This window comes from Panthera onca, chromosome A3, assembly GCF_046562875.1.
Source record: "Panthera onca isolate mPanOnc1 chromosome A3, mPanOnc1 haplotype 2, whole genome shotgun sequence".
Lineage (NCBI taxonomy): Eukaryota > Metazoa > Chordata > Mammalia > Carnivora > Felidae > Panthera > Panthera onca.
The window spans coordinates 116,629,608-116,648,561 of record NC_138341.1 but is presented as its reverse complement, the minus strand read 5'-3'; the positions used below and the strand labels follow the sequence as shown (position 1 = coordinate 116,648,561).

General features: G+C 50.3%; 1 protein-coding gene across 1 annotated transcript in view; it reads left to right on the top strand.

Annotated features, from left to right (window-relative positions):
* LOC132672312 (fer-1-like protein 4) overlaps positions 1 to 18,954 on the top strand; it is a 33,865-nt gene that overhangs the window by 1,177 nt on the left and 13,734 nt on the right. Inside the window, exons 5-28 of the mRNA XM_078444127.2 lie at positions 1,071 to 1,162; positions 1,358 to 1,399; positions 1,696 to 1,860; positions 2,365 to 2,425; positions 2,552 to 2,683; positions 2,946 to 3,008; positions 3,089 to 3,173; positions 3,385 to 3,544; positions 3,672 to 3,855; positions 3,933 to 4,119; positions 4,726 to 5,084; positions 5,400 to 5,508; positions 5,700 to 5,874; positions 6,009 to 6,129; positions 6,555 to 6,655; positions 11,403 to 11,490; positions 11,564 to 11,680; positions 12,045 to 12,197; positions 13,339 to 13,492; positions 13,618 to 13,742; positions 14,158 to 14,292; positions 14,419 to 14,592; positions 15,044 to 15,160; positions 15,270 to 15,431. Of these exons, the coding sequence (XP_078300253.2) occupies positions 1,071 to 1,162; positions 1,358 to 1,399; positions 1,696 to 1,860; positions 2,365 to 2,425; positions 2,552 to 2,683; positions 2,946 to 3,008; positions 3,089 to 3,173; positions 3,385 to 3,544; positions 3,672 to 3,855; positions 3,933 to 4,119; positions 4,726 to 5,084; positions 5,400 to 5,508; positions 5,700 to 5,874; positions 6,009 to 6,129; positions 6,555 to 6,655; positions 11,403 to 11,490; positions 11,564 to 11,680; positions 12,045 to 12,197; positions 13,339 to 13,492; positions 13,618 to 13,742; positions 14,158 to 14,292; positions 14,419 to 14,592; positions 15,044 to 15,160; positions 15,270 to 15,431 (3,261 nt within the window). The remainder of the gene's footprint in view (positions 1 to 1,070; positions 1,163 to 1,357; positions 1,400 to 1,695; positions 1,861 to 2,364; positions 2,426 to 2,551; positions 2,684 to 2,945; positions 3,009 to 3,088; positions 3,174 to 3,384; positions 3,545 to 3,671; positions 3,856 to 3,932; positions 4,120 to 4,725; positions 5,085 to 5,399; positions 5,509 to 5,699; positions 5,875 to 6,008; positions 6,130 to 6,554; positions 6,656 to 11,402; positions 11,491 to 11,563; positions 11,681 to 12,044; positions 12,198 to 13,338; positions 13,493 to 13,617; positions 13,743 to 14,157; positions 14,293 to 14,418; positions 14,593 to 15,043; positions 15,161 to 15,269; positions 15,432 to 18,954) is intronic.

Genomic DNA, 18,954 nt, shown 5'->3' with positions numbered 1-18,954 from the left:
ATTTTTCAGAGAGGAAAACCCAGATCCAGACAGGAGTGGTAACAAGGCCTCCCAGCCAGGGCTCCTTTCATTGTAGCCCCTGCCTTAGTCCCACATGGGCCAAGAGCCATTCTGTGCTGCTCCCTACCCGGTATAGACTCCGTTCTTGTGGGAGGCAGAGATGAACCTGACTGAATTTTCCTAGTGTTTCATGGAGGGTCATCTAACCTGGTAGGAATGGACCTGGGTTCAAATCTCAGATCCACCATTTCCCTACTGATAACCTGAACAAGCTATTTAGCTTCACCAAACTGTTTCCTCATTTACCTTATATGGAGTCATAGGAAATGTTGAACTTTTCAATCAGTCTGTTGTTTGTTGAGCTCTGATTATAAGCTGTGCCGTGTGTGTTGTGTTGGGCAATAAGGATTGAATGGTGAGCAAAACCAGATAAGGATTTGCCCTCTTAGAGTTCTGTATCTAAAGAGAGAGGCAAATATTAAACAAATATTCACACAAATAAATGCAAAATTGTCACAGATGTGTGTTACAAAAGAGCTGGTAGGACCCTGGGAAAGGGTATAACCAAGGGATGTAACCTATATGGGGGTCAGCAAAAATTCCCTGAGGAAGTACTGGTTGAACTTGGAATGGAAGGATGACAGGAGTTAACTAAGTGGGAGCAGAGAAGGTTTCAGGCAGAAGAACTGGCATATGCAAAATCCCAGTGCTCTGAGAGAGCATAACTGGGGTGCAGGGCAGGAGAAGACCCCATATTAGATAGGACTGGAAGGGTTGGCAGGAGTCAGACCATGCAGAGCTATGAGGGCCACAGTAATGAATTTCCAAGAGCAACGAGAGAATTTTGGAGTCATGTTTGGCCTCTTCAAGAGGTAACTTGCTCATGCTAAGTTTTTCATAGGTTGTAGTTAGTCAATATTATTAATGGCCAGAGAGGAACCACAAAGTCACCACGGATGCAGGCCAGGAGGGTCTCTGTTTATAGGTGGAGTAAAAGGCATTGTCCTTGGACTTCTCTTAGCCCGAGACAGTTTGGGGGGCTCTAGGGCACATTGTGTGTCTGTTTTCAGATCCAGGTGGAACTTGACCTGAAGTATCAGCCCCCAGAGGGTGCAGCTGGAGCCTGGGCAGAGGAGGACTTTGGAGCATCCATCCGGGACAGGTACCCCACCTCTTGCCCCCTGCAATCTAAGCAAGGCCTGATTGTCCCAGCCCAGGTAGGCCTTGGGAAGGCAGAAGTGGTACCTAATTCCTCTCTGGATCTGCTGGATGTGGTGACCCTTGGCCCTGTGCTGCCTGGGTTGCAGCTCTGTAGTCAAGGCTGGCCCCTCACTCCTTTCATTTATCCTCCTTCTAGCTCAGAGCTGATCATCCCCAACGTGGGCTTCCAGGAGCTGGAGTAAGTATGTGGGGATGGTCTGGGGTTACCAAGTCAGTCTTGGTTGGGATTTAGGAGTCAGTGATATGGGGTCAGTCCCACCGTCTGGGATCAGTATTGGATCAATTCCAGGGTGAGAAGTCAGTCCTAGAATCAGGGGTCAATTCCGGAATTAGGGATCCCAGATTAGGGGTCAGTCCTGGAAATAGTGGGGTCAGCCTAAGGGTCAGAGGTCAGTCCTAGGGTCAGGGAAATCAAGGGTGCCCAGAGATGAGGGACAGGTTCCAGACATGTCCCTTGAAGGCCTTTCCTATCAGGCCTGGGGAGGCCCGGCTGGAGCGGCAGGCAGTGGCATTGGGCCACAGGCTAGTTCGAGGCCTAGCTCAGCAGGACAATGAAGATGGTGAGCTGGAGCTGGAGCTGGAGCTGGAGGATGAGCCTGATGTGGAGCTTTCTGGAGTTGTGTTCAGCCACCTCAGGAGGTAACTTGTACCCACACCTGCTCCCATACCCACCAGTGTGTCAACCTCAGGCGCTTATTCGTGTAGGCCCATGCTCATCCACACTCACAAACAGCCCCAGGGTATGGGTGAGGAGTGGATGTCCTGGAGTTAAGGCATAGACACTGCCACATTCACACACACAGTTACACTGGCACACATAGGAGCTTCTGGAGCCCATGTAGGGGATGAAAGCTTGAGGAGGGTAGGGAATTTTGTCTCTTTTGTTCACTGCAGTGTCCCAGGACCTAGAATAGTGTTTGTTGGTACATAGTAGGTGCCCAACAAATCTTTGTTGAATGAATGAATGGTTTCAGGGCTCCAGGAATGAGTCACATTCTGGGTGTAGGGTTGAGATGGATGCAAGACAGACTGGAAGGATTCAGAATCCAGAAGAGAGGAGATCTTATCCCTAGCACTGAGCAAAAGTACGTAGGTGATAGGGGAGAGGAAGTGAAGTGAGAGCTTACCTTGTACTTCTGGCAGTCGCACCCGGGGCCTGGCTCGAGGGGATCCTTTCCAGATGTCCAGAGCTCAGGACTTCCAGGTACCACTCTTCCTCTAGACCCTAGCCGTTGGTGAATACCACTCACTCTCCACACACGTGGTTCCCCCGCCCTCCTCCTTACTTGGCAGGGATGGCTTCCTTTTCTCCTCCTTCTGCACCCTTCAGGTAGGGGTTACAGTGCTGGAGGCCCAGAAGCTGGTTGGAGTCAACATTAACCCCTATGTGGCAGTGCGTGTGGGGGACCGGCGCCGAGTGACCGCCACGCAACGCGGGACTAATTGCCCCTTCTACAACGAGGTGTGTGCGACCAAGGAAGAATGGGGCTTGACAAGAGAATGGGAAAGACCCAGCATGTACCCAGTCCGCGGAGGGGACGCGGCCTAGGTGGAATTGAGCAAGTGCCTGCGGTCAAGAGGGGCTTGATGAAGGAGAGGGTACAAAGAGGCGCCAGCAGGGGAAGGAGGGCGTTCTTTTTGCAAGAGGCAGGGGCCAGCTGGCGTGAACCCTTCGCATATAACCAATGTTCTTTCGCCTCTCTTGTTTCCCCACTTCAACCTAGTACTTCTTGTTCGAATTTCATGAGACCCGGCTTCACCTCCAAGACTTACTGCTGGAGATCACGGTAAGGCGGGTAGGGATGAGGGGTTTCCGCCAGAGAACGGAGGATACCGAAGCTCCAAAACTAACACCATTTTCCCCCAGGCTTTCCATTCGCAGGCCCTCCCCTTTATGGCCTCCCAGATAGGCACCTTCAGGATGGACCTGGGCATTATCTTCGACCAGCCAGGTAGCGAACCCTCTCCTGCTTTAGACTCATCTGCACCAAGGGGAACTGACCCTCCGGACACTGATCCCTAGATACTAACTTCGGAGAGAGAAGCCTCTTGGGAAGGTGGACTTCCATGTACTGCCTCTCCTCCCTACCGAGTCCGACACGAATGCGGGTCAGTGCAGCCCGCCGGTCTCCTCTGACCCGTGGCCTGCCCCTCCGCCCCCAGATGGCCACTTCTACCAGAAATGGGCTCCGCTGCACGACCCTCGGGACACCCGTGCTGGGACCAAAGGCTTCGTCAAAGTCACTTTGTCCGTGCGGGCGCGCGGGGACCTGCCTCCTCCGCTACCAGCCCCGGGCCCAGGTCACAGTTCCGACATCGAGAAGTGAGCTGGGGTGAGGGTGGGGGTAAGAATAAGACCGGGCGTGGCCTCCGGGACGCCGTAGGGGGGGGGGGGGGTGGTGAAGCCCGACACCGCAGCGTTCCGCGGCCTCAGCGCCCCACTCCCTTAGGAACCTGCTCCTGCCACGCGGGGTGCCGGCCGCGAGGCCGTGGGCGCGGCTGCGCGTGCGCGTGTACCGGGCCGAGGGGCTGCCCGCGCTGCGCCCGGGGCTGCTAGGCAGTCTGGCCCGCGCCCTGCAGGACCAGCGCGTCCTCATGGACCCGTACGTGCGGGTGTCTTTCCTGGGGCAGCAGGTAAGTCCCTCCCGTCCCCACTCGGCCGAGGCGCGGGCCCCGGTGCCGTGCTGACCCCACTCCGCCGCGGCCCCCAGGGCGAGACGTCTGTGCGCGGCGAGGCGGCGGCGCCCGAGTGGAACGAGCAGCTGAGCTTCGTGGAGCTCTTCCCGCCGCTGACGCGCGGCCTCCGTCTGCAGCTGCGGGACGACGCACCCTTGGTCGATATGGCCGTCGCCACGCACGTGCTAGACCTGAGGCAGATCTCACACCCGGGCCGCACGGGTGAGCGCCTGCGGCCAGCGTTTGCTGCCTCCGCCTGGTCCTGCCCGCCCTGGGTCCCTCCCCTGGCCGCAAACTCCAGCCCTGCTATCCCGCTCCGCCCCTCCACCCAGCACCAAGCCGTCCCCGCCCTTCGGGGCCTCACCTGTGGTCCCCAGACTACAAACCCCACTCTAGGTTTGCCTCTGTTGACAAAAACCTAAGGACAGCCGCATATCCAGTAGCCGCGCCAGCTGTGCTCTCCCTGAAGATTTGCACGCAGAGAAAATAAACCCACTCACATCTTGCGTTCACCCCGCCCCTCACGGGATCACCTATAGCTCCGCCCCAATCGTGACTCCACCCCCAGAACTCGGGCTTCCGCAGTAGAGCTACGGGTTGTTTGTCCCAAGGGCCTTTGGGAGCTGGGGTAGATTAGATGTGCTCTCGGGTTTTGGTCCGTAGCTGTCGGTCCGCAGCTGTTCTCAGACTTCCCTCTCAGAGCTGCCAAAGCCCAATCCGACTCCCTGCCCCCTTGGACTTGCAGGAGATAAGAGTATGCTGCATAGACTGACCTAGTACCCATCTGCCCCGTGCTTTCCTCCAAAACGCTGTTCTTGTCCCCCACAGCGGGGTTTAACCCCACTTTCGGCCCGGCATGGGTGCCTCTCTATGGCTCTCCCCCCAGTGGGGGACTCCGGGATGGTCTTCAAAGTCTCAATGAAGGACTTGGCCAAGGCATTTGGTTCCGCGGCCGCCTGCTGGTTGCTGTGTCCATGGAAGTATCGGAAGGGAGAGCTGAACCTGAGCCTCCCCAGGCCCCACAGGGACCCAGATTGTCCAGGCTCATGAGAAAGAAGAAGAAAGCCAGGGGGGGCCAGACCCCAACCGGGATCCCACAGCACCTGGATGCCAGTCCCAGTGGTGATGGTCCTGAGATTCCTGGTGCTGTGGAGGTGGAGGTGGAGGACTTGCTGCCTCTGCCAGAGGTGGGAGCTGGGGTTTTAGCAAAGGGAGGGGGTCACTCTCAGCTCTGGAGTAACTGGCTCCCTGGCGTTAAACACAGGGGTGGAGTCTGAATTTCTGGGCCTGGATAAAGAATGCAATGTGTGTATACATGTGCTCTTGTGTATATACATATGTGGGGGGGGGGGGGGTGGGGGCTGAGCACTGAGAGGTAGGATACTTGTAGTGGTATTTCTAGGTCTTGGTTGCAGTCTTTCTATCAGCATTGTGGCCAAGCAAAGTTCGGATTGCAACCTGGGTGGGTGGGGGCTGACTGCCGTCTGACCCTCCTTCCTCAGAATGCCCTGGCGCCCTTGCAAGATTTCCTGCTCTTCGGTGTGCTTTTTGAGGCCACCATGATTGACCCTGCCTTGGCCTCCCAGCCCATCAGCTTTGAGATATCTATCGGTGTGTGGCCTAGCTGAACCCCTGAGGGTCATGGGTTTAAGGGTGGGGATTCTTGTTCCAGACTTAGGCCCCTGGAAGGGAAATTGACCTTCAGTAAGGGGTGGGCTCTGGCTTTTATTGAGGCAGAGTTAGTTTGAAGGAGGGGTCAGACCCTAAGCTGGGTTCCCCCTGACCCTTGCTGCTCTGGGCAGGTCGTGCAGGCCGCCTGGAGGAGCAATTGGGCCCAAGGGCCAGGGCTGGGGAGGGAGCGGAGGGCAAGGCCGAGGAGGCACAGCCTCTGCTGGAGACGGAAATGGGAGCCGGGCTAGTGTTGGAGGAGGAGCTAGGGACCCCTGCTCAGCGGCCTGAGCCCATGGATGGCAATGGGTGAGTACTCCTGGTGTCTGGAAGGAGGGTGTTGGGAGATCTTCAGTGGCCCAGGACTGCCCCTCGCAGCCTCTGCTCTTCTACCCTCCCGGCCCCCCCCCCCCCCCCCCCCCCCCCCCCCCCCCCCCGTACAGGCCGTATTTCTGCTTGCCCCTGCGTCACCGAAAGCCATGTGTGCACGTGTGGAGCCGCTGGGAAGATCACACGTGGCGCCTGCAGAGCACTAACTGTGTGCAGAAAGTGGCCGAGAGGCTGGTGAGAGCGAGGCGGGTGCCCACAGGGAGAGGCTGGGATGTCGGGAAGACTGTGGCCTTTGAAAGGAGCTCTGGAGCGAGGCTAATAGGTAGAGCACCTGGGAGCCAGCATGCCCTAGGTGCAGGGCTAAAGAGCCAAAGAGCTCCGGTGGAACAGAGGAGACCAGAAATTGTGGGAAGACAGGGCTTCAGAATTGATACACCCAGAAAGGGGCCAGGTGAAGGCCATGGGTAGAGCTACTGGGGGCCCAGCCCCACTGCCGTGGAGCTGGTAGAGAAAAAAATGGAACCATGACCTGGATGGAGGTGAAGAAGCCCTGGGCATGGAAGTGCGGCAATGAGTGGGAGAGGCTCTGGAGTGGGGATGTGGTCTAAAAGAGGGAGTCTGCAACCCTTTGACTCTGACCCTCTGGCCCTGTCGCGCAGGACCAGGGGCTGCAGGAGGTTGAGACTCTGCAGCGCAGGCCGGGGCCTGTTGCCTGCACACGGCTCAAGCAGGCGCTGGAAGAGTTGGTGGCAGGGAGCAGGTGAGCTGGGAGCCTCAGCCTCACTGCTGCGGGGCTTCGCATCAAACTCCAGGGTGAGGGAAACTCGTGGTGGCTGTTTGGAGCCAGGGTGGCTGGAGGCTGCGTTTGCTCCACTCTTCACAGGAGAATAAGGAGATGACGATCCCCATCAAGGGAGCGTCATAGAAACTATTGGGGGTTAGGCCACTCCCCTCCAGTAAACTCCCTTCCAGCTAATCTCCCCCCCTACTTCATGGAGAACATAGAAGCTTCACCTTCCTCCAGCAAGTCTACCACCTTGCCAGCTTCTGCACCCATCTGCTCACCTTCCCTCTTGCTATAGTGGAGGAAGGGTCCCTGCTTCCACAGTCATGGCTGTGATCTTGATTTCATCTCTCATCTACGGAGGAACTAGCTCTGCAATTGTCCACTTTCTCTCCTGCAGCATCAACTGGTCCCTAGTTACCAGGTCATTACTGTAACCATGTAAACTTGTTCTAATGACTTCCATCTTTGACCTTCACTGCCCTGAATTCCATAACATGCTCCCTGCTCCAAGTACTTGGGTCTTTTTCTTCTTTCTTTCTTTCTTTCTTTCTTTCTTTCTTTCTTTCTTTCTCTTTCTTTCCTTCTTTCTTTCATGTTTATTTATTCTGAGAGAGAGAGAGAGAGAGCAAGAGATCATGCGAGTGCTCTGGGGAGGGGCAGAGAGAAAGGGAGAGAGAGAGAATTCCAAGTAGGCTCCATGCTGTCAGCACAGAGCCCCACGCAGGGCTTGATCCCACAAACTGTGAGATCATGACCTGAGCCGAAACCAAGAGTTGGATGCTTAACCGAGTCACCCAGGCACCCCATAAGTGTTTTTCTGATCCTCTTCTCAAAAGAGTTATTAATCCATTTATTCAATAATATTTATGGCACTTACTATGCCAGATACTGTTTTAGGTGCAGAAATAACAGTGAAAAAGCATTCTTTTTTTTTTAAGTTTATTTATTTATTTTGACAGAGACAGAGCAAGCAAAGGAGGGGCAGAGAAAGTGGGGGAGAATCCCAAGCAGGCTCCACGCTGTCAGCACAGAGCCCAATGCGGGGCTCAAATAACAAACTGTGAGATCATGACCTGATCTGAAACCAAGAGCCAGACACTTAATTGACTGAGCTCCCAGGTGCCCAGTGAAAAAGCATTCTTGCCCACAAAAATTCCTGAAACTTATATTCTGGTGGGGGATAGTGTGGAGGTTGGATAGAAACAAGTAATAAACATATAAACAATAAAGAAGAAATATAAGAATTATGATAAGGATAGTGTTAGGGAGAAAATAAAGCTAGGAAATATTAGAGAGAGGTGTTGCAATTTTAGAAAGGGAGGCAAAGAGGGGCCACTATGAAGTTGATATGAAGAAGTTGAAGGACCAAGCTGTATCTGTAAGGGTGTTCCAGACAGAAGGTATAGCATGTGCAAAGGCACTGTGGTGAAATATTCCTGGTGTGTTTGAGGAGGAGGAAGGGAACCGGTGTGACTCTAGCACAGTGAGGAGAGTAGATGAGGCTGCAGTGTGTGTGGGGAAAGGAAGATAATGGTGGGGAGAGGCATGTGGAAGCCTCAATCGCCATTGTAATGACTGTCCGTGGCTTCTTCTCTTATTTACTTGAAGAGCCACTGAAGGTTTTGAAAGGAGAAGGGAAGGGATATGGTCTGACTTACCCTTTAAAAAGGTCAGTGGGGAAGGGATGATATAAGAGAGGAAGCAAAGAGATTACTAAATAGAACATTGTAATAATCCAGGTGACCAATATTGATGAATCTAATTTAGGGTGGTTGCAGTGGACATAGAATGACATGAATGGATTCAAGAGCAATTTGGACTTTGAAGGTGACACCTCAGTACTTGTGAATAGAAGATATAGGGGATGAGGAAAAATGTACAGGAAGGAGTCATGAATGACCCTCAAGATCTTGGCTTGCACAACTGTGTAGATGGTGCTATTTACTGAGCTATGGAAAGCAAGAGAAGGAGGAGGTCTGATGGCAGTGAAGGGAATATCAGAAGCTCATTTTGGGGTATGTTAACTTTGAGATTTCTATTAGACTTATAAGCAGATGTGTCTGTTAGGCTGTTAGCCGTATGAGTTGAGGTCTGGGGAGACTTCTAGACTGGAAATGAAAAACTGGGAGTTGTAAATACATAGATGGAGCTGGATATGACTGTCTAGGAAGCAGAGAAAAGAGAAACTGAGGGGAGCCTGAGTGGCTCAGTCGGTTAAGCATCCAACTTTGGCTCAGGTCATGATTTCATGGTTCGTGGGTTCCAGCCCTGTGTTGGGCTCTGTGCTGACAGCTCAGAGCCTGGAGCCTGTTTCGGATTCTGTGTCTCCTTCTCTCTCTGCCCCTCCCCTGCTCGTTTTCTGTTTCCCTCTCTGTCTCTCAAAAATAAATAAACGTTAAAAAAATATATATTAAAAAAAAAGAGAGAGAGAAACCGAGGATCTGGAGAGCTCCAGCATGTGGAGGTCGGATGAGAGGAGGACTCAGGCAAGGGACTGCTTGTAAGTGGTCACTTTTCTGTCCCCATATTTCAGCCTCTCAGTGTGAGCAGATGCACTTGACCCCACACTCCTTCTTGAAAGACTCTGCTGTTGACTTCTATGCCCCTGGTTTTCCTTCTGCTTCCCTTGCTGTTCTTTCTCTTTCACTTGCTCCTTGTCTCTTCTTGACCTCTACATAGTCTAAAGGTTCATGTGATTATGTTCCAGCGCTTCATTCTAAAGCTCTTTTCTCTGTCTACATTCTCTACATTTGTTCCACAAGAGCTACCACCCTTAATCCAGTTTAATTCCTTGTTTGACTTTCTATATAGTGCCATTAAACTGTTTTTCTTTTCACTTTACTGAAATGATTTTATTACTGAAATTATCCTTTGGCAGGGAAATTTCAATGAAAGATTTGTCTGTGTCATATTTTGCTATGTATAGTTTTGGCCAGTATGGTTTTCTTTTTTGGCTATTATTCTACCAGATCCCATTTCCCTAAATCTCATCTTGTGGACCTAAATCTTATCAAGAAGATTTGATTCCGTTTTATTTTATGTTGCTTATTTCTACCCATAGAAGCCTTGGGGCAAAGAGCAATTACTAAGCCAAAAGTGTAACCTCTGGAAGCAGTATTAGATGAAAAATCTTTGGAGTCATTTATTTTCTATCTTTTTGAAAATTTGCATAATAAAAACTTAAGAAATAACCATAGGTCATAAAGGGCCCAAAATATTATGTCTCAAAAATCATTTTAATTTACCCAGAAAATATTTTTCAGCATCGATTAGGTGCCAGGGCCTGGGGGTACAAGTGGTAATCAAAATGAAGTCCCTGCCTTAGGGACTTTCTATTACTTTTTATTTTGAGACACAGATAAAGCAGAATATGAGAGTGGAGAAAGTGGCAGGGGCTGTTTAGAAGGGATGACCAGGGAAGATCTGAGAGGAGGTAACATTTGAGTAGAGACCTGAATGAAGAAGGGAAGCGAGCCATGCGAAGATCTAGGGACCGAACATTCTAGCAGAGGGAGCAGCTAATACAAAGGCCTCGAGGTGGTGATGGGCTGGGTGTATTCACGGAGGAGCAGAAAGGCCAGTGTGATGTGATGGTTGGATTGTGCATGAGGGGAGAGGAATGTTTGATGAGGATAGGGGAGATAAAGGGAGCCTGATTATGTAGGGCTTTCTTAAAAATTCTGTTGTTTGAGATGAGAAACCTCTGGAGAGGAGTGAAATGGTCTGGAAAAGCATTGAAAATATCTCTCTGGATGCCATATTGAGAACATTCATGGGGAGAGTAGGGAAGGAGCATAGTAAGACCAGCTAGGAAGCTGCTGCAATAGTTCTAGGCTTGGACTAGGATGGCCCTGGAAAAGGAGAAAAGTGGTCAGATGCTGAACATATTTTGAAGATGGAGCCTGAACAATATGCTGGTGGATTGATGTGGAATAGGAATGAAAGAAAGAGTAGTGAAGGATGTCTCTGAAGTTTTTTGTTTTTTTTTTTAAATTTTAACGTTTATTTATTTTTGAGACAGAGAGAGAGAGCATGAACAGGGGAGGGGCAGAGAGAGAGGGAGACACAGAATCTGAAACAGGCTCCAGGCTCTGAGCTGTCAGCACAGAGCCCGACGCGGGGCTTGAACTCACGGACCGTGAGATCATGACCTGAGCTGAAGTCGGACGCTTAACCGACCAAGCCACCCAGGCGCCCCTGAAGTTTTAAAGTAAAACAGATTTTGGCAGGGGAGAGGTGTGTGTGGGGGTGGTAATTGGAAATTATGCACTTGGTTTGGGCATGTAATGTTTGAGCTACCATTAGTTAATGTTGGGACTATAAAGCCCATCTGAGCCTTTAGTGTTCATTGGAATCCCCCAGAACCAGCATGCAGATTCTAGCAACAGGTCTGGAGCAGGGCGGAGATTCTGCATTTCTAACTAGGTGATACCACTGCTGTTGGTCCTGGGCCAGCTTTGAGTAGCCAGGGCAGTAGATAGTTACATAGTAGTGCCTTCTGGGGCTCCAAAGTGAGGCTGGCCTCTATGAAGTTGGGAGTGGTCCATGTACAGAAGCCATCCTTGGCTTAGGAAAGGGAGGTCTTTGAGAACATGACTGACAGGAGCTGTAAGGGAGTCTGGGAGGTGGTGGGAGGCCTGCTCTGAGGGAGGTGGTCCCCTAGGGGTCAGCGTTCCCTCCTCTGACTCCCACCTGCCATGCCCGCTCCTGCTCACTGCAGACAGTTTTGCCATGGTGCTGAGCGCAGGACAATGACCCGGCCCAATGCCCTGGATCGATGCCGAGGGAAACTGCTCGTGCACAGCCTGGTACGGTCTGGGGAAGGGGGATCAGGGGCACCTAGCTGGGGCCCTTCACTCATGTTTCTTCCCGCCCTTCCAGAACCTGTTGGCAAAGCAAGGACTGCGGCTTCTACGGGGTCTGAGGCAGGGCAATGTGCAAGAGAAGGTGGCCTTGTCCAAGAAGCTCTTGGCCAAATTGCGCTTCCTGGCCCAGGAGGTAACACCTGGCCACCTATTTCCCTACCCTGCATACCCTGGTGGTGATGGTTGCACAACACTGGTTGATGCACAACAATGTACTACTGAACTGTACACTTAAAAATGGTTGCAGAGGTAAGTTTTATGCAATGTGTATTTTACCACAATTAAAAAAAAACAGGAAAAAAAAAAGAAGTCAGGTTGGACTTTGAGGTTGCCTGTGGGGCATCCAAGAGAGATATGTCTAGGAGGCAGGTGGCTATATGGATCTGGGGTTTAAGGGTATGTGTCAAGGCTAAGATGGATGCTTTGTCCATCGGACCAGTGGAAGCTGCAGCACAGGTGGTCTCAGCTCCATCCATGACCCAGTTCTCTGCCTGCAGCCCCAGCCACCCCTCCCAGATGTGCTAGTCTGGATGCTCAGTGGGCGGCGCCGAGTGGCCTGGGCCCGGATCCCTGCCCAGGATGTGCTGTTCTCTGTGGTTGAGGAGGAGCGAGGCCGGGACTGCGGGAAGATCCAGAGTCTGCTGCTCTCGGTGAGGGGTATGGGTTGCTGGAGACTGGAGTGGGGTGAGGCTCCTAGGGTGGGGGCAGGGGGCATGAGGTGGAAGGCTGTGGTTCCCATCAGGGTGTCCCCAAACTCTTTGTTGTATTTAAAAACACTTAAAATTTTCTTATTTAAAACTTTTTTTCAATTAAAAAAATTTTAAGTTATAAAATGTCTTATTTTAATTTTTAAATTTTTTACATTTAATATTTACTTAAAGATTATTATTCTTTTTAAAAGTATACGTGAGGGGCGCCTGGGTGGCGCAGTCGGTTAAGCGTCCGACTTCAGCCAGGTCACGATCTCGCGGTCTGTGAGTTCGAGCCCCGCGTCAGGCTCTGGGCTGATGGCTCGGAGCCTGGAGCCTGTTTCTGATTCTGTGTCTCCCTCTCTCTCTGCCCCTCCCCCGTTCATGCTCTGTCTCTCTCTGTCCCAAAAATAAATTAAAAAAAAAAAAAAAAAAAAAAAAACGTTGAAGAAAAAAAGAAAAAAAAAAATAAAAGTATACGTGAACTCTTTTCAATTATCCTAAAAGCCAAAAGGAGATTGTACCTTTACCTAGGTCCACTTTGATGTGAGAAAAACACCAAGTTTTGTCAGCTCTGGGCCTGCACTGGCCCTTTTGCTGACCAGGCTCTGATAGACCGTCAGGTGACCAGAAAGGGAGAGTGATGAGTCTGTTCCTTATAAGTACAGCTGGTTTGGGGGCAAAATGCTTCTAATCAAGGTGTCCCTGGAATAGATTCCAGCAAAGGTCCCTAGTGCTAAGAAGCAGTGACTTTTGGGGTAGGGAACAGGGCATCTAAATGTGTTGGGGCTCAGAGGACAGAGGGGGTAAGCGTGGGGTGTGGCAGTGAAGAGCTTAGAGTGCATTTTGGGGGAATGGGGTTTGGTATAGGAAGTGACGGTGTTGGGGCCAGAGGACTAGGTTATGGGAGTGTTCAGGGTAATGGGTACTGGATAGACGGCATGGAGTGGAGTGTAGGGATAGGGTACAGGGAGTACTCTTTGGCTTCGGCACTGGGAAGTGGTCTAGTGATACAGAGAGTATGGGCACACCCTGGGGGTGCAGGGACAGGTCTAGGGGGGTGGTAAGAGGTGGGCCCTAACATGCCACCTCCCTGCAATAGGCACCTGGGGCAGCTCCAGGCGAAGTCTGTGCCAAGCTGGAGCTCTTCCTGTGGCTAGGGCTGGGCAAACAAGCCAAGGCCTGCACCTCAGAGCTCCCCCAGGACCTGCTGCCTGAGCCCTCTGCGGGGCTGCCCCACCACCTGTGCCGGGATGGTGAGTACAGCTCGACACTTGCCTCACGTGTGGGGCTAGATGCTCAGCTGGGGGCTTGGAGGGGTCTGGGGTCAGGGACTCCGGTGGTCCCCTGAACAAACATCTCTTTCTTGCCCCCACCGCAGACTTCAGCTACTTCCAGCTCCGGGCCCACTTGTACCAGGCCCGAGGGGTGTTGGCAGCAGATGACAGTGGGCTTTCGGACCCATTTGCTCGAGTCCTCATCTCTACCCAGTGCCAGACCACACGGGTGAGGGCTGCACTGGGATGTTGTGGGAAGCGGGGGGCTCTGGGAGACAGAGTGGGGCGAGGGCTGAGCTTTTCCTCAGCCCCTAAGTCTCTTTTCCTGCTCTGGATTTTCAGGACAGGATACTGGATTGAGCCGCCCTGGTTTAGAGGGTGGTGTAGAACTAGAGGGCCTTCCGGATGAGGAATTGTTTTGAGGGGTTGACTGTAGGACTAGCCCCAAGGGTGGCAGTTTACAGTTAGGGGGACCAGGCTCCAACCCCACTCTGGCGGGCTGTTTCATCTTCACCACACTCTCCCTCCTTTTGTGATAAACAGCTGCTTAAAGTATCACTTCAGGGCAAGAGTGCTCATTTGGGATGTATGTTGGAGATTCCTTTGATGCCTGCCTTTGACTCCCTCTCTGCATGGCTCCCAAGGTCCTGGAGCAGACGCTGAGTCCCCTGTGGGATGAGCTCTTGGTGTTTGATCAGCTGATTGTAGACGGGAGGAGGGAGCATCTGCAGGAGGAGCCTCCATTAGTGGTTGTCAATGTCTTTGACCACAATAAGTTTGTGAGTGTGGCCTGGGCCCCATCTGTGTTCCCACCCCCGAGTGCCCCCCACTCCTCATCTTGATGCTCCCTTCCCCTGGCTCTGGAGCATCTTCTAGTTTTGTCTTAACTGCCCTGCTCTCTGCAGGGCCCCCCTGTGTTCCTGGGAAGGGCACTGGCCACCCCGAGGGTGAAGCTGACAGAGGACCCTTACCAACGCCCTGAGCTACAGTTCTTCCCCCTAAGAAAGGGGCCCCGGGCAGCTGGAGAGCTCATTGCCACCTTTGAACTCATTGAACTGGACTACAGTGGCCGGTTTGAGGTCAGAGTACCCTGGCCTAGCCGGCACAGGCTGTGGACTCTTATATTCTGTCAGGTTGTCTGCCTCCAGAGAATATGGAACATGGGCATGTCCTGGGATTACCCCTCCAAGTATTTTACCCCCAGAAAATGCAGGCTGCAGATCTGTCTTGCAGTCACCTCATTGGACTTCCCAACTTCAGGGAACATTAGAAGTACACATATCGTGGGTTCCTTTTGCCAGGGCTTCCACCCTAGAGACAGACCCTAGGCTGCAGCTTGATCCTCATGCCTCAGACACCCACTTTCCTGTGCGTGACTGCTTCCTGAGATATGCCCCTCCTGCCCATCCAGCCTGTTTAGTTCCTCTGGATTTATATTTCACTGGCAGCTCTCAATATCCCTTCCCCAAGCCCACATTTCCCTCCTTTGGCCTGATTCCTCCTTGACCTCTGATCTCTTGCCCCCTGCAGCCCTCAGTGCCCAGTGATGTAGAGCCCCAGGATCTGACACCACTGGCCGAGCCCCTCTCCGGGCGCCTGTCCCTGCCACCTAACGTGCGTCCAGTACTCAGGGAGTTCCGTGTTGAGGTATCGTCAGTCACACATCCCTCCCACCCCCACCACACACCACACACACACACACCTGGGTGCCTTCTGTCAAGTGCAGGCCCCTGAATTTCTCACTTCCTGACCCCAGGTGCTGTTCTGGGGTCTGAGGGGTCTCGGCCGTGTGCATCTGTTTGAAGTGGAGCAGCCCCAGGTTGTGCTGGAGGTGGCTGGGCGACGTGTGGAGTCGGAGGTCCTGGCCAGTTACCGTGAGAACCCCAATTTCACTGAGCTTGTCAGGCATCTGACAGTGGTGAGGACATGCGCTGGGAGCAAGAAATGCTGGGTTAAGAAGTGAAAGGGCAGTGGGATGGTGAATTCCTAGCCAGTCATCTTAGGTTAATCAAGGGATCAGCAAATATTTTTAAATTTATTTTTAAATTAATAATTATTATTATTTTTAATTTACATCCAAATTAGTTAACATATAGTATAATGATAACTTCAGGAATAGAATTTAGTGATTCATCACTTACATATAACACCCAGTGCTCATCCCAACAAATGTCCTCCTTAATGTCCCTTGCCCATTTAGCCCATCCCCCCACCCCAAACCCCTCCAGCAACCCTCAGTTCGCCCTCTGTATTTAAGTCTCTTATGGTTTGTCTCCCTTCCTGTTTTTACACTGTTTTTGCTTCCCTTCCCTTACGTTCATCTATTTTATATCTTAAATTCCACATAAGACTGAAATCATATTTGTCTCTCTCTGACTGACTTATTTCACTTATTGCTAGAGTAATACATTCTAGTTCCATCCATGTTGTTGCAAATGGCAAGATTGCATTCTTTTTGATTTCCAAGTAATACTCCATTGTATATACCACATCTTCTTCTTCTTCTTTTTTAATGCTTATTTTTGAGAGAGAGAGACAGAACATGAGTGGGAGAGGGGCAGAGAGAGAGAGGAAGACACAGAATCCGAAGCAGGCTCCGGACTCCAAGCTGTCAGCACAGAGCCTGATGCAGGGCTCAAACTCATGAACTGCGAGATCATGACCTGAGCCAAAGTCAGACACTTAACCGACTGAGCCACCCAGGCATCATTCATCTTTATTCATTCATTATTCGATGGACATCTGGGCTCTTTCCATACTTTGACTATTGTTGATAGTGCTACTATAAGCATTGGGGTGCATGTGCCCCTTTGAATCAGCTCTTCTGTATCCTTTGGATAAATACTTAGTAGTGCAATTGCTGGGTCGTAGGATAGTTCTATTTTTAACTTTTTGAGGAACCTCCATACTATTTTCCAGAGTGGCTGTACCAGTTTGCATTCCCACCAGCAGTGCAAAAGGGTTCCTCTTTCTCTACAGCCTTGTCAACATCTGTTGTTGCCTGAGCTGTTAATGTTGCCATTCTGACAGGTATGAGGTGGTATCTCATTGTGGTTTGGATTTATATTTCCCTGATGATGAGTGATGTTGAGCATTTTTTCATGTGTCTGTTAGCCATCTGGATGTCTTCTTTGGAAAAGCATCTATTCATGTCTTTTGCCCGTTTCTTCACTGGATTATTTGTTTTTTGGGTGTTGAGTTTGATCAGTTCCTTATAAAGATATAACCCTTTATCTGATATGTCATTTGCAAATATCTTCTCCCATTCTGTCAGTTGCCTTTTAGTTTTGCTGATTGTTTCCTTCGCTGTGCAGAAGGTTTTTATTTTGATGAGGTCCCAGTAGTTCATTTTTGCTTTTGTTTCCCTTGCCTCTGGAGACATGTCAAGTAAGAAGTTGCTGCAGCCCAGGTCACAGAGGTTGTTGACTGTTTTCTCCTCTAGGATTTTGATGGCTTCTTGTCTTACATTTAGGTCTTTCATCCATTTTGAGTTTATTTTTGTGTATGGTGTAAGCAAGTGGTCCAGGTTCATTCTTCTGCATGTTGTTGTCCAGGTTTCCCAACACCATTTGCTGAAGAGACTGTCTTTTTTCCATTGCATTCTTTCCTGGTTTGTCAAAGATTAGTTGGCCGTACATTTATGGGTCCATTTCTGGTTCTCTATTCTGTTCTATTGATCTATGTGTCTTTTTTTTTAATTAAAAAATTTTTTTAATGTTTATTTTTTGAGAGAGAGAGAGAGTGTGAGTCAGAGCACAAGCAGAGGAGGGGCAGAGAGGGAGGGAGACACAGAATGCAAAGCAGGCTCCAGGCTCTAAGCTGTCAGCACAGAGCCCGATGTAGAGCTTAAACCCAAGAACCACGAGATCATGACCTGAGCTGAAGCCGAACGCTCAACTGACTGAGCCACCCAGGTGCCCCTATGTGTCTGTTTTTGTGCCAGTACCATACTGTCTTGATGATTACAGCTTTGTAATACAGCTTGAAGTCTGGAGCAAATTTTCTATAAAAAGACAGATAGTAAATATTTTAGGCTTTGTGGGCCAAATAGTTTCAGTTGCAATTACTCAACTCTGTAATAGTAGCATGAAAACAGACATAAACAGCAAGTAAATGAATAAGTATGACTGTGTTCCAATAGAACTTTATTTATAAAAACAGGCAGTGGGCCAGATTTGGCTTACAGGTTATAGTTTGCTGATCTCTGGATTAATCCATGAACTGGTGGTACTCTCTTGGCTCTGTTGAATGAGTGGCTTAGGTAAGTGTCATGCAATATAGGTCACAAAGAATCTATCTAGTGTCTGAGACACCAGGGGCAAAGAAATGCATTCTTTGTGTAATTTGTAATTTCTGTAGTATGGACTTTGGATTCAAATTCTGGCAGTGCCACTTAGGAGCTTGTCAAATCACTTGTCTTAGTTGAGCTTTAGTGCTTTGTTTGTTTAATGATGTTTTTAAAGCTTATTTATTTATTTTGAGAGAGAGAGTGCTAGCACAGTGGGGGAGAGGCAGAGGAGGAAGAGAGAGAGAAGCTCAAGCAGGCTTGGTGCTGACAGTGCAGAGCCTGATGATGCAGGGCTCAAACTCATGAACCATGAGATCATGACCTGAGCTGAAACCCAGAGTCAGACACTTAACTGATTGAGCCACCCAGGCGTCCCTATTTGTTTGTATAAAAGAAAAACCTATTTCTGATTTGAAGAAATATTGAAGATTGAAGGAAATACATCAAATGCTTCTTGCAGGAGTGCTGTAGGGAGCCAGTGAGAGAAAGGATCTTGGTGAAAGGGCTTTGTAAACTGAAAAGTGCTGTGCCTATGTGAGGGGGAGACCGGGACAAAGCATAGTGGTTCCAGACTGCAAGGGGGTAAAACCCCACAAGAACAAACAAACAAAAAACAAAAACAACAAAAACCCTAACACATTCTTGACTCTGTTTCACCTGCAGGAGTTTTCAGTTTGGAAACTTCATTGTGCTATAAGATGGTGAAGCTGGAAGCAGTTTGCTCATTGAACTTCTAGGGAATGTTTCCTTTCATTTCTTATTTCACAGTGCAAATTGAGGAAATCATATCCCTGTCTCCACCTCTCTCCATTGTGCACTTGAAAAGAATGACTAAATATTCTTCTGTTGTTTAGGTAGAGTGACCTATAGATGTCAGTTAGGTCAGGCTGGGTTAGTAGTGTTATGCAAGCCTTCTTAAAAAAAGCCTTCTTTAGGGGCGCCTGTGTGGCTCAGTCAGTTGAGCATCTGACTTCAGTTCAGGTCATGATCTCACAGTTCGTGGGTTTGAACCCCACATCAGGCTCTGTGCTGACAGCTGAGAGCCTGAAGCCTGCTTCAGATTCTGTGGCTCCCTCTCTCTGCCCCTCCCCTGCTCACACACTCTCTCTCTCAAAAATAAACAAACATTTTAAAAAAATTTTAAAAAAAGCCT